Raw genomic sequence first — 15,157 nt, 5'->3', positions numbered from 1 at the left:
AAGCAAAACGGCAGGATAATGGAATGTAGTTAAATTAAGTCGGGTGATGCTGAGGGAATTAGATTAGGAAATGAGACACTTAAAGTAGTAAAGGAGTTTTGCTATTTAGGGAGTAAAATAACCAATGATGGTCGAAGCAGAGAGGGTATAAAATGTAGACTGACAATGGCAAGGAAAGCGTTTCTCAAGAAGAGAAACTTGTTAACATCGAGTATAGATTTAAGTGTCAGGAAGTCGTTTCTGAAAGTATTTGTATGGAGTGTAGCCATGTATGGAAGTGAAACATGGACGATAACTAGTTTGGACAAGAAGAGAATAGAAGCTTTCGAAATGTAGTGCTACAGATGAATGCTGAAGATAAGGTGGGTAGATCACGTAACTAATGAGGAGGTATTGAGTAGGATTGGGGAGAAGAGGAGTTTGTGGCACAACTTGACTAGAAGAAGGGATCGGTTGGTAGGACATGTTTTGAGGCATCGAGGGATTACAATTTTAGCATTTGAGGGCACCGTGGAGGGTAAAAATCGTAGAGGGAGACCAAGAGATGAATACACTAAGCAGATTCAGAAGGATGTAGGTTGCAGTAGGGACTGGGAGATGAAGAAGCTTGCACAGGATAGAGTAGCATGGAGAGCTGCATCAAACCAGTCTCAGGACTGAAGACCACAACAACAACAACATCCGTCCGTCCATTTGTTAGAGTGCGGTGTAAAAGTTTATAGTCATTCGGTCAAGAACTCTTCGAGATTTTTCGGTAAATAGGTTTCCATTTATATATTACATCTATATATATATATATATATATATATATATATATATATATATATATATATATATATATATACGAGGGCAGTTCAATAAGTAATGCAACACATTTTTTTTTTCTGAAACAGGGGTTGTTTTATTCAGCATTGAAATACACGAGGTTATTCCCCAATCTTTTAGCTACACAACACTATTTTTCAACGTAATCTCCATTCAATGCTACGGCCTTACGCCACCTTGAAATGAGGGCCTGTATGCCTGCACGGTACCATTCCACTGGTCGATGTCGGAGCCAACGTCGTACTGCATCAATAACTTCTTCATCATCCGCGTAGTGCCTCCCACGGGTTGCGTCCTTCATTGGGCCAAACATATGGAAATCCGACGGTGCGAGATCGGGGCTGTAGGGTGCATGAGGAAGAACAGTCCACTGAAGTTTTGTGAGCTCCTCTCGGGTGCGAAGACTTGTGTGAGGTCTTGCGTTGTCATGAAGAAGGAGAAGTTCGTTTAGATTTTTGTGCCTACGAACACGCTGAAGTCGTTTCTTCAATTTCTAAAGAGTAGCACAATACACTTCAGAGTTGATCGTTTGACCATGGGGAAGGACATCGAACAGAGTAACCCCTTCAGCGTCCCAGAAGACTGTAACCATGACTTTACCGGCTGAGGGTATGGCTTTAAACTTCTTGGTAGGGGAGTGGGTGTGGCGCCACTCCATTGATTGCCGTTTTGTTTCAGGTTCGAAGTAATGAACCCATGTTTCATCGCCTGTAGCAATCTTTGACAGGAAATTGTCACCCTCAGCCACATGACGAGCAAGCAATTCCGCACAGATGGTTCTCCTTTGCTCTTTATGGTGTTCGGTTAGATAACGAGGGACCCAGCGGGAATAAACCTTTGAATATCCCAACTGGTGAACAATTGTGACAGCACTACCAACAGAGATGTCAAGTTGAGCACTGAGTTGTTTGACGGTGATCCGTCGATCATCTCGAACGAGTGTGTTCGCACGCTCCGCCATTGCAGGAGTCACAGCTGTGCACGGCCGGCCCGCACGCGGGAGATCACACAGTCTTGCTTGACCTTGCGGCGATGATGACACACGCTTTGCCCAACGACTCACCGTGCTTTTGTCCACTGCCAGATCACCGTAGACATTCTGCAAGCGCCTATGAATATCTGAGATGCCCTGGTTTTCCGCCAAAAGAAACTCGATCACTGCCCGTTGTTTGCAACGCACATCCGTTACAGACGCCATTTTAACAGCTCCGTACAGCGCTGCCACCTGTCGGAAGTCAATGAAACTATACGAGACGAAGTAGGAATGTTTGAAAATATTGCACAAGAAATTTCCGGTTTGTTCAACCAAAACTGGCCGAGAAAAAAAATGTGTTGCATTACTTATTGAACTGCCCTCGTATATATGTGTGTGTGTGTCAAACTATTTTTTTATGAAAACTTATGACACCAGAACTGTGAAACTAAACGGATTTTCTTAATTTTCATTCCAAAAATGCTGTCACCATCCACGATTCCGAACACACAAAATCAGCCAATCGGTCAATACGTTCTTAGTGGTTTTATTTTCTGGCCTTTCTGATGGACTTTCCAAAAAATTTCTTTCATGTGTACTTTTTCCTGACAATTACAAACACAACAAAGAGGAAAAATCAGTCAAATCTGTCGAGCCATTCGTAATTGATGATGTCACATACATGCGGAAATAATGTTAATCTCAGACTTTTCCGTTGCATTTTCCAAATATTTTCTTTCAAATAAACTTGTCTGAATAATAAGGAAGAAAAATCAAACAAATCTGTCATGCTACTCGCAGGTGATGATCTCTCGTACATGCGGCATTGAGTTTTATTTATGCAGTTGTTTTTATTGAGTAAAACATGCAGTGTCTGTCGAGGTCGCTGACCGGGACGCCCCGTCTGCCGGCAGGTGGACCAGCGGCTGCAGGACGCGCTCTTCATCATGGCGGTGTCCAACTCGTGCGTGAACCCGCTGGTGTACGGCTCGTACGCGATGCGCTCCTGCCCGCTGCTGCACCGCCGCCGCGACCGCGAGCGCGCCGCCGTGGCGCAGCCGCTGCTGATGGCGACGCGCCCGCCCCCGCGCCGCCGCCACGTGGGGGCGCTGCCGCCCACCGCCATCAGCTGGCGCGCCACCGCCGACGCCGCCTCCAGGACGTCCTCGTCCGCGTCCAGCTCGCACCACCGGCCCGCCACGCGCTGACCGTCCTCCGTAGCTGCTGCTGCTGCTGCTGCTGGCCCCTCGCCAGCGGCGTCGGCGCCGCCGTGGTGACGTGTGGGCGGCTCCGACCCAGCAGTCCACACACCCACTGCGCCAACTGCGGACCGGCGTCCCGTAGCCGTCACCCGTCGGCCTCGTTTGTGACCGGGTCACGGTGGACGAACATTCTCTGTTCAGCCTCCTCTCCTTTTCGACTGTATCCGTCAGTCAGATAGTGAGACTGGAGTCTGTATACAGTTTCTCTGCCATCTGTTAGGACATTCGCAGTGATGCAGTGCTCTTCTGAGATTGCAATGAGCTGTTGATAATATTTCCAATCACTTCAGTAATTGAGAGATTCCCAGATTGGTTTGGGTACACGATATTTGTTACTGTATGTGGACCGTCAATTATCTATCACCTGTAGTCACTAGCAAGTGAAATGCTCCGAGTGCTATACATAAGCTATCAAAAGTGACCCCCAGTTCATAGTTAGAGCTCTGTGCACAAAAGAAAAACGCTATCATCACTGTACCCGCATCTGCAGATACTAAAGTTCCGTACAGCAGTCCAACCCACTATACACCGAGATTCCGTAATGGTGTTACAAATGAACAAGGATGTTCGAGGACAGTAAATGTCTCAATCTGAACTAAGGAGCCCGGTTCTCGGTACGACCTAGTCGAAAGCTGTTAGCGAAAATAGTTCTGATACCTCTAACTCTGGTACACGTGTACTGCTACTGTCGTTGCTACAGCTGTGGGATAGGCAATCCAGACGATCACTTATATGTAGAGGTTCAGATTATAACTAACACAAAGCAGATATGTAGTGACATGAGCAAACTGATTTCGCATCTAAAGCATACGTGGTCCTACTTGACAGCTTTTTATGAATGAGACAGCTCTTTTCTTGACTTGGAAGTCATTAATAAACCAAAAAATTTATAGTAAACTTCTAAAACTCACACCTTAAGCGTTATGAGCACTTGTTCATCTTCGATACTGCGAAGCAATTACCTTCTACTGCAATCTCTTGGCTTTTCATATTTTGGGGAGAGATAGTATGGACCAAAACTGGAAAAAAATGCCGAGAAAACATGTGAACTAAATACTTAAGAGCCATAAACATCTTTTCAGTAACAGAGATGTGTTTCACAGTAACAAAGATCAACAAGCGCTCATTGCTCTTCAGGTATGCAGTTTAGAACCCGCCAGTACTGGATAGTTTTTTCTTATTTTGGTCCACATTACTTCTTCCGAAAATATTACATCGTAGAACAGGTAGTAGAGGAGTTGTGTACCCCAGAACAAGTGCTAATAGCTCTTAAGTATGCTTATTGGAGACCATGCTTACAACAATATTTCCTCTTGTTTTGGATCACACTTCTACCTCTGATAGTTACCTGCCGTATAATCGTAGCAACACATCAGTACCGGTACATGTATCCCAGGGTCAAAACTATTTTTGTTCACAAATTTCTACTTGTTCGTTTCCGAACTGGGGTCCGTCATTTCAAATTGATATATTTACCGTTCTCTATCATACCTATAAATCTGTATCATCGTCACGAAATCACCCTGTATTTTGTGAAAGTTGTACCCCAGATCTAGTAGCGTAAAAAATGTCGAATTGCGAAGAGTAAAAGCTGCTGACAAAATAGTTATTTATTCACAAGACACTCGATCTTCACATATCGTCATCAGGCCTCCTAAAGTCACTGAAAGCGGTGTAGTTGCAAGTATTAAAAACCTTGCCGTCAAATAACATAAAATCCATCCCATGTCACAGCGCTTTCAACCTCCGTCTGCATATTGCTGTCGTGCTCCAACTTCTTGCATAGAAGCACTCAGCGCAATCATCGGAATATAAAAACGTGTCCTGATAAGTAAATGTAAAGTCGTATGGTATTCTTTACTGTAAGGCTGGGTGCAGCCATGTAATTGGAAAGCTTTTTCCTATCCTTGGCGCACAATGCCACCTGCCCTTCACGAAGTGTGTCATGTTTTTAAGCGTGTCTGATAAGTGTGGGTGACTGGGTTTTCGTAGTATGGTGTCGCGTTTGTTTTCAGTATCGATGAGAGAAGTTAGAGGGTGAAATCCGGTTCCCGCACATAGCCTACTCCTCACGAATAACACCATGGGGTCCACCGAGCTTAAAAGTACCATTCGAAGGTCGGATCGCTGTTAAAATTGCCACATGCGCTCAGTTCGTGAGACAGGGTAGAGAGGTTCTGAATTGAATCCTGGATATGGACGCAAAGTGTAATGATCAGGAACTTTCTGCCACCACTACTCCTCCGCTTTGCCGTAAAGGCAAAGTAAAGCAGCCAATGGCACGTTATGCGCCCACGTCGCTGCGCATGCAATTACCGGCCACACCTGACGTTGCTTAACTTCGTTGGTCTGACGAGAACTGGCGTGTTCGAGGCAAGGCCACTGGCTCTCTTTGAATAAATAATTATTTATCAGCAGCTCTTAGGGGACTTGTTCGGTACGCACGTTCTCTGATGGTAGATTAGTGTGTGGCCTGAATTTTCGTGTGCTGAATCCCGCACTCGGCTTTGAAGCCTTGCTGCGAATTAATGCCAGAATATATTACAACGTCACTCACGTCAAATTTACACCTATGTCTTTCTGCGCCTGGGACTACTACAAAAATTTTGATTCCTTATTTGTGTTTAATGCACATTATTGATGAGTAACTTAGTACTCATTTTTCAACATTTTTACGGAAATTTATCTTTTGTAATTTACCTTTTGTAGGAAAAGAAAGTCGAGAGCAATCATCTTAATACAACATAGCCTGCCACACTCCTGGTAATTTCCGTAGTTTGTAACATTATCTCGTAATGACTGAAGAGGCTTGAGTGAAATTGACTGTGGAGTATCTTCGAGACACTGGAAAGTCAAATAAAGACGGGATACAAAATGTCATATGTAGCATACCGTTAAATGATACGTCCTTTATCGTAACTACGTTCGTTCGCCACAAATTATTGCGAATATTTGCAAATAAAGCCGTGGATATTCTTATCCACGCACAATAACTATTACTGGTGATATGAGTGAGCATGAAGATATCTTTACATAGACCTTTAGTGGCAGCACTACACCCAGAAATTATGGAGCTGTGGTACGTCTAGACTCACCTGTCCTGCGCTCACCTACCCAGGCTTAAAAGCTGTCGGTGCTTCGTGACCAGCAAGGTCCGTGGTCTCTGATTTTTAGGTAATAATCTGCGATTGTGATGGGTGATGTAGCCAATATTACTGACAGAGATTGATGAAGTATGAGCAGGAAAAAGAATTTCTCAAGCATCAGAGTCTCCATAACATAAGACGGACACGGTATGCAAGAGAACATAGCGGAAGTCGCTGTTGTATACCAGTGCTCAAGGCGTCCTACAGAACAGGGAACTCAGCGAACGTCCTTTTCTTAGTACTGATTATGTTTATTGCCTTATCGACAATACAAGTGAGCGCCTACGGCTAAGCTTATATGGCGTTATTCGTACGGTGCCACACGCACTTTGTTGCTACAGTAAGTGACACATCAGAGACTGAAAATATGTGTGTCGTATTACAAAGGGAAATATGTGAGGAAACTTGCCATCCAACTTCGAAGAAGTAGATCAAGATGGCTGTATGACGAGACGATTTTGTTAACTTACGGATAACTTAACTATCTGTTAAACTACCCGTCATTTCAGACAATTTACAAATGAATGACAGCCCACGCTAGAAAATACATCAGTGAATTGTTGCAGAAGAACGTAACATACGAATCGCCATAGTTAAGAAGGAAAGTTCCAAAAACTGAAAATAAGTATCAATTGCGTCAACACACTAGCGCATCGCTCATCTGGAAGTGAAGTAATAAATTATATCTTTCACGGAATCTCTGTTAACAGAGCCACTAAAAATGCCACTGTATGTAGTAGCGCAATGCCGTAATGCCGAAAGAAGAGTCAGTACTGGATTGTTATCGACACGTACCAAAAATTGGGCTGTACAAGGGATGAATACAACCAACTTACAGTTATACTAAATGTACCAGAGATGTCACTGACCATACTTAGAACGACCGCTGCACTTAAGATCATTATACAAACACATACTGATAAAGCTACTAAAAGCTATTAATCCAACATTTACGCATGGTTATCAAAGAAATGACTGATGGCTCATTCCATTTCCTTTTAGCCCAGTCTTGGCTTGTCATATGAATCATATAGTGTTTTACTATACAACAGTTAGCAGAAGGTCGAATTTTACGGAACAAGTTAAAATGCAACTTGTTTCTCGGTGTTATATTTAAAGAAAATGAAAGTAATCTTGGGAGATGGCAGAAACGCATTGAAACGGATCGATGAACAATATTTTTCTTGGTGATTGGTAGAAAGTTTTTGGAAGTGTACTTATAACTGTTGTAAATATATTTCATCTACAAAATTAATCCTTTGAAAGGGTAACATGTAATTGTTAATAATTTGTGACAATAGTTCTAGAGTATACGCGTGTGATGCCTACTATAAAAATAAGTGTATTGAATGTCACGTTTCGAGGAAAGAGTGTCCTTCCTATAAAATATTTTAAGTACACACAGAATGTTTCTTAAGATACCCAATCGCTTGTATCAGACAGTTCTTATTTATGGCTTACGTCACGAAAGAGAGAACTCCAAGTGACTTAGTGTTTCAGAATTTTTACCGAAATGAGTCATTTTGTGTGATGAACTATATCTACGTGTGTGTATAACATGATAGTGAACTCAGCAGCACATCACTACAAAATGAAAAAAGAGCCGTCTAGAGGTTACCTTTATTCGTCTGTCCTCTGCATTTATCTGTAACAAATGCAGCTCTTCGGAGTATCCACGAACAGAAGGAAACATTTGAAATGACGTAGCTTTAACTAAAAAAAGAAAAAAGAAAAAAGAAAAAAAAAGAAATGGATAATGTCCGTCTCTGTTGACTACTGTTACATTCTCACTGGACCAGTTATTCAGAACAAGAAACGTTCATCGTTTTCGTCCCCAATGCCACAGCAAACCTCGTATCGAAATGCTACCATAAAAGAACGACACAGTGTTCAGTGAAGCGGTCTGTTAAAGATGGCTTATATTCATAATGCTACGAAATAAATAATAGAAACCAAGTACGTGGTCATTCAAGCCAACTGTTTGCTGTCCTGCAAGACACTTCCTTAATGAAAGAGGACTTACAATATTTTAATTTGCTCTTCCTAGTTGTCATTAAGAACAATGAGTCATATCGTAGCTTGTGATGGAATATGTACCTAACTTTTTTTTTCTGTGCCAGACCTTGTTTGTTTCTATCTTTTTATCCACGCCAGTTTTAGATCTGCCTGTGGAACAGTGTTGACACAGGTTTGTAAGCGATTCATGCCATCGAGGACGGCACGGATGCGCTTGTAGAAGTGCCAGTACGTACTTTTCACTTCGTACTCTGTACTAGTGTTTTCAGAGAGCGCGTTACCACCATTTCCTTGCTGTTTTACCCGACAATGTCTTTCGATGGTACCGTTTTGCTGTAATATAGAGCTATATGGAACCGACTACATGTATTTTTCAAGAAATTTATTGTATATTATTCAGACTTAATAAATGTTTGTGAAATAATTGGTCCACCTGATATTTCCATATTAAAACCCAATCGCTGTGATATGTACTTGTTTCTGTCCATTCAAAGGGACTGACATCCTTTACAATCGGCTAATTGAACACACAAATGCAATTGTCCATATGCTGCAACAATCTATATCAGTACTAAGACGTTCAACTCTCTGACGCTTAGAGCAAAACTATTGTACTGTACCAAAGCACTCAAATGGCTGCGCAGAGTATTAAACAATTCCAGAGAGAACAACACGGATAATAGTTGGTTCCTGTCAACAGGTAACAAAGTACCCCAAGGACGGCCTCAAGTAAGTTATGACGGCTTTATTCTCTGTTAAATTAACCGCAATGACATTTCGTGAATGTGAAACTTTGGCGACTGAAATCTTGTTCGCGCAACTATTACATAGCTATGCGTTTCGAGACTCTAATCGTCTTCTTCTGCTATTCTCATTCTATGCATTGGTCTGCAATAATTTTCGTATTCAGTCATGCTCTGTTTCGTGTAATCTCTTCAGCCGAGAGTACGTTTTCAATTTTTTAAAAAATCTTTCTGATGTACTCATTATTTGACGCTCTTCCCAGGCATTTTACTTCTACTTGGGAATCTCCATTCCCTCCGTCCATGGAATCTTTAGGTTTCTTTTGCAACACCATTTCTTAAAAGCTTCTATGACCTTCCGCTATGCCGTGCGGAGTGGCCGCACGGTTAGAGGTGCCATGTCACGAATCGCGTGGACCCTCCCGCCGGAGGTTCGAGTCCTCCCTCGGGCATGGGTATGTGTGTTGTCCTTAGCGTATGTTAGTTTCAGTACTGTGTAAGTCTAGGGACCGATGACCTCAGCAGTTTCGTCCCTTAGGAATTCACACACACACACACACACACATACACACACACACACACACACACACACACATACACACATACACACACACACACCTTCCGTTATGATTTCCCCGCTAACCATGTCTCTAAGCCAGACAGGGATCCAAACAAAAGTTTTACATTTAGTTTCCTGGTGCGTAAACCAATATTTGCTGATGTTAATAGCTTCTTCATATTTTTGAACTCTGCCTTAGCTACTGCGCTTCTGTATTAATATCATACTATGACCTTCCATCATAGGTGGCTACTTGCTTAAAAATCTCTCCTGATAGACACAAGTTTGTTTCTATTGGAAATTAGCTACATACGAAGACTTCGCTTCCCTTGTTCTTGATTTTGACCTTATATCTTTCTTAAAGTGCCTTGTTCAGGCCTTCTATTGCCTTTACAGTTTGGTTAACCCTGCTGTGTCATCTGCCTTTGTATGTTTCCTTCATGTGTAGTTATTCCTTCAACATACGTCTCCTGCATTCGTTTATTGTATCCTCAACGTGTATGTTGAAGAGTAACGGTTAAATACTGCATCCCTGGCGAACACTGTATTCACTCTGTGATTAATTTTGAGAACTTCTGTATGAGTCTGTATTATTTTCCAGTCTCAGTGGAACAACTTAACGTAGATTACATTTTTATTTTAGACCAGTCTACATTATCGAAAACCTTTTCTAAGTCAATGGAGCCTACAAAAACTTTGTTTTCATACATTATTCCGAAATTTATTATTGCTTCTCGAGTTCCTTCATCTTCCCAAAACGTAAATTGATCTTCAACGATCGCATTCACATACATCAGTGTGCCTTGCAGAACAAAGAGCAATGACTCATTGTCTCTATAAGGTTCAAATGGCTCTGAGCACTATGTGACTCAACATCTGTGGTCAGAAGTCCCCTAGAACTTAGAACTACTTAAACCTAACTAACCTAAGGACATCACACACATCCATGCCCGAGGCAGGATTCGAACCTGCGACCGTAGCGGTCACGCGGCTCCAGACTGAAGCGCCTTTAACCGCACGGCCACACCGGCCGGCCTCTATAAGGGTTTGTTATTATGATATAATAGTAATAGTACTTCCGCGACAGTGTTACCGAAGTAAAGTAATCGAATAGCGCAAGCTTATGCGAAGTATTAGTTGTGAGAAGAAATACGATTTTTTTCTAGTAATGCTTGAACTTGTTAATAACGAACAGTTCCCATCTCCTCATACCTTATCAGTTCTTTATGTGAGTCACGCCATGATATTAGTATCTGATACCATAAACTTTGTGCAACTTTGCATATATATGTTGATGACATTTTCACCCTTGTGTATCAAATCACTGCACTACGTTCTCAACCTTATTTCTCCCCAGAAGCACCACTTTACCTTATATGTGGAACATCGACGTCAAACACACACAGATAAAATTCCAAGAACAATATTCTGTTACGTCTAAGTTTAAAGTCTGGACGTTTCTTAGGTTTATCATAAAGAACTGGAGGTAAGTATGGGACGTGTAAAAGCTCGCAGTACGACAAGAGGAAAAGACATTTTCTTGTTTTTCCATTAAAAGCTGTGCGAAAATCGGCCTTTTCTCTTCCAGCTCCACACCGCAGTCAACAGCTGAAAAATCATCATCATCATGTCTCAACGGAGTTCACTGCGAACAAGTTATAGGCGACGTGACAGGGTTGTCGCCCTAACACTGTATGCTGACACGGGAAGGTAACACTTTGGTAGGGGTACAGTAATGTAAACTGGGACTCCTGGTAAGTAGAATTTTCTTCACAATGCTCTTTTCCTACAGCAGGACAACAGTCCTAATCAGCAATGTTCCTTATTTGCTTTAGTAACCTTCTTCAGGCCCAAGTGATCTGTATTTCTGAGACGGTATACACACATACCAGTGAACGAAGATGCAAAATTATATCATCGAACGACATACAGTCCATCGACACACACACACACACACACACACACACATATATATATATATATATATATATATATATATATATATATATATATATATATATATATATAGGGTGTTACAAAAAGGTACGGCCAAACTTGCAGGAAACATTCCTCACACACAAAGAAAGAAAATATGTTATGTGGACATGTGTCCGGAAACGCTTACTTTCCATGTTAGAGCTCATTTTATTACTTCTCTTCAAATCACATTAATCATGGAATGGAAACGCACAGCAACAGAACGTACCGGCGTAAGTTCAATCACTTTGTTACAGGAAATGTTCAAAATGTCCTCCGTTAGCGAGGATACTTGCATCCACCCTCCGTCGCATGGAATCCCTGATGCGCTGATGCAGCCCTGGAGAATGACGTATTGTATCACAGCCGTCCACAATACGAGCACGAAGAGTCTCTACATTTGGTAACGGGTTTGCGTAGACAAGAGCTTTCAAAAGCCCCCATAAATGAAAGTCAAGAGGGTTCAGGTCAGGAGAGCGTGGAGGCAATGGAATTGGTCCGCCTCTACCAATCCATCGGCCACCGAATCCGTTGTTGAGCGTACGAACACTTCGACTGAAATGTGCAGGAGCTCCATCGTGCATGAACCACATGTTGTGTCGTACTTGTAAAGGCACATGTTCTAGCAGCACAGGTAGAGTATCCCGTATGAAATCATGATAACGTGCTCCATTGAGCGTAGGTGGGTGAACATGGGGCCCAATCAAGACAACAATACCAGCCCAAACGTTCACAGAAAATCTGTGTTGATGACGTGATTGCACAATTGCGTGCGGATTCTCGTCAGCCCACACATGTTGATTATGAAGATTTACAATTTGATCACGTTGGAATGAAGCCTCATCCGTAAAGAGAACATTTGCACTGAAATGAGGATTGACACATTGTTGGATGAACCATTCGCAGAAGTGTACCCGTGGTAGCCAATCAGCTGCTGATAATGCCTGCACACGCTGTACATGGTACGGAAACAACTGGTTCTCCCGTAGCACTCTCCAAACAGTGACGTGTTCAAAGTTACCTTGTACAGCAGCAACTTCTCTGACGCTGACATTAGGGTTATCGTCAACTGCACGAAGAATTTCCTCGTCCATTGCAGGTGTCCTCGTCGTTCTAGGTCTTCCCCAGTCGCGAGTCATAGGCTGAAATGTTCCGTGCTCCCTAAGACGCCGATCAATTGCTTCGAACGTCTTCCTGTCGGGACACCTTCGTTCTGGAAATCTGTCTCGATACAAACGTACCGCGCCACGGCTGTTGCCCCGTGCTAATCCGTACATCAAATGGGCATCTGCCAACTCCGCATTTGTAAACATTGCACTGACTGCAAAACCACGTTCGTGATGAACACTAACCTGTTGATGCTACGTACTGATGTGCTTGATGCTAGTACTGTAGAGCAATGAGTCGCATGTCAACACAAGCACCGAAGTCAACATTACCTTCCTTCAGTTCGGCCAACTGGCGGTGAATCGAGGAAGTACAGTACATACTGACGAAACTGAAATGAGCTTTAACATGGAAATTAAGCGTTTCCGGACACATGTCCACATAACATCTTTTCTTTATTTTTGTGTGAGGAATGTTTCCTGAAGGTTTGGCCGTACCTTTTTGTAACACCCTGTATAACCTCACGATCTGTAGGGGGTTGTAGTATATTCCTAGAGTCATCATTTAAAGTCGGTTCTTGAAACGTTATTAGTAGACTTTTCTCGGATAATTTATGCCTATCTTAAAGGGCCAGCCAGTACAGATTCTTCAGTATCTCCCTGACAGTCACCTACGGATCAAACAAACCTATGACCAGTCGTGCTGACCTTCTGAGTATACGTTCAGTGTCCTGTGTTAGTCCTGTTTGGTATGCTTCCAAAAAACTTGATCAATATCCTAGAACCGGTCCTATGAGGACTGACTACAATTCTCCAATAATCCACCGATCAGCCGAATCCTACCACCTGCATTACCCGTGACTGAGCCTGTGTGATCATTCCATTTCATGTCACCACAGTGTATTACACCGAGGTATGCGTATGAAATGGCCGATTGAAACAGTGACACATTGATATTGCCGATTGAAACAGTGACACATTGATATTACAGTCATAGAATACTACGCTTGTTCGTTTTGTGAAGTGCAAAATCTCACATTTTTCAACCTTTGCGCCACACTGACGTCTTATCAAGTTCTGGGTGAATATTTATGCTAAGTTCCTTCAGACAGCACATCATAACAGTTAACAGCAACATCTGGAGAAAGTCTCAGATTACTATTAAAAGCTGCAAGGTCGTTAATATATACTTCCTTGGGGCACATCCGAAGTTACTTCAACATCTGACGATGACTCTCCATCCAAAATAACATGCAGCGTCCTCCCTACCAAAAATTCTTCAACTCAGTCACAAATTTCAGTTGAGACCGCTTATGATCGCACTTTTGATAGTAAGCATAGGTGTCCTGCTGAGTCAAATGCTTTTCGGAAATCAAGAAATATTGCATCTACCTGCCTACCTTGATCCAAAGCTTTCATTATCACATGTAACAAAATTGCGAGTTATGTTTCACATGATCGATGTTTCCAGAATCCATGCTGGTTGGCATGGAAGAGGTCATTCTGTGCGAGAAATCTCATTATGTTTGAGATCAGAATATGTTCTAAGACTGTACAACAACTCAATGTCAATGATACTGAAAGGTAGTTTTTTTTGGATCGCCTCTACTTTCCTGCTTGTAGGTGGGTGCGAATTGTGTTTTTTTCCCCAATTTCAGGAGATACAACTACATTCGCGATAAATTAGCTTTTGCTTTTCCCTATGAGTCCTAACAGTTCAAATATCTAACTTCAAATTTTTTTTACAAAACCGACCTTTACCCTGATAGTAAATGACGAATACAAGAAGAAATTGGCACAAACGAAACAACCAATTATTGTAAGGAGGTAGTTTCGCTTTGAAATAATAAATATTTTCACAAAATTAACTCTTATTATCATAGTACACAAAGAGTAGAAGAACAAATGGTCAAAAAGAAAACAATCAATTATTTTAAAGTTGTGGTTTGACTTTAGAACCACTGGAGCGTTTAGTTTTCAACCACTCATCAATTCACGCTACATGTGCGAAAGAAATTTTGCATTTTGCCTAAAAACCACAACACACTTCGAAACTTCCATGGAATCGTACTTCCTGCAACAAATTATGTTCCTAAATAAGGAGAAAAAATTGCCTTAAAATTTAATAAATGGTTTCATTTCGAAATCACTCATAGCAGCAATAGTACAAACTCAAATGTACGTTACATTAACTTTGTGGATAATTACTTGCGTAATCAGTGATCTCCTCAATATGATCAGTAAAAAAGGGTTAAAACGAAGGGCAAATTACCCAAACTATGTACGCATACGATGTTTGATGAACAGCGCGCATAATAACTTCCAGCACAATTTAAACATAATTTAAAATGTTCTCTAAGCTTTCTTTCGCCTAACGTCAAGTGTTTTAACACATTCACTCATTTGTAAAGAAATCACAAAGTTGAAGGTGTTTTATACATAGCAGTTCGGATGTTTAACAGTTGGGTGATCACTGGTTTTATCCCAGTCCGTAACTCGAAAATTTTATCAGAGATCAACCTAACGAGGAGTGATCGCCTCATAGGGGAA

General features: G+C 41.9%; 1 protein-coding gene across 1 annotated transcript in view; it reads left to right on the top strand.

The window, feature by feature from the left end:
* Positions 1-3,006, top strand: part of LOC124709100 (vasopressin V2 receptor-like) — a 45,102-nt gene extending 42,096 nt beyond the window's left edge. Inside the window, exon 2 of the mRNA XM_047240749.1 lies at positions 2,713-3,006. Within this exon, the coding sequence (XP_047096705.1) occupies positions 2,713-3,006 (294 nt within the window). The remainder of the gene's footprint in view (positions 1-2,712) is intronic.
* The last annotated feature ends 12,151 nt before the right edge of the window (positions 3,007-15,157 follow it).

The sequence above is a fragment of the Schistocerca piceifrons genome, chromosome 7 (genome assembly GCF_021461385.2).
Source record: "Schistocerca piceifrons isolate TAMUIC-IGC-003096 chromosome 7, iqSchPice1.1, whole genome shotgun sequence".
Classification (NCBI taxonomy): domain Eukaryota; kingdom Metazoa; phylum Arthropoda; class Insecta; order Orthoptera; family Acrididae; genus Schistocerca; species Schistocerca piceifrons.
Note: the sequence above shows the minus strand (reverse complement) of the source record. Positions and strands in the feature narration are given on the sequence as shown.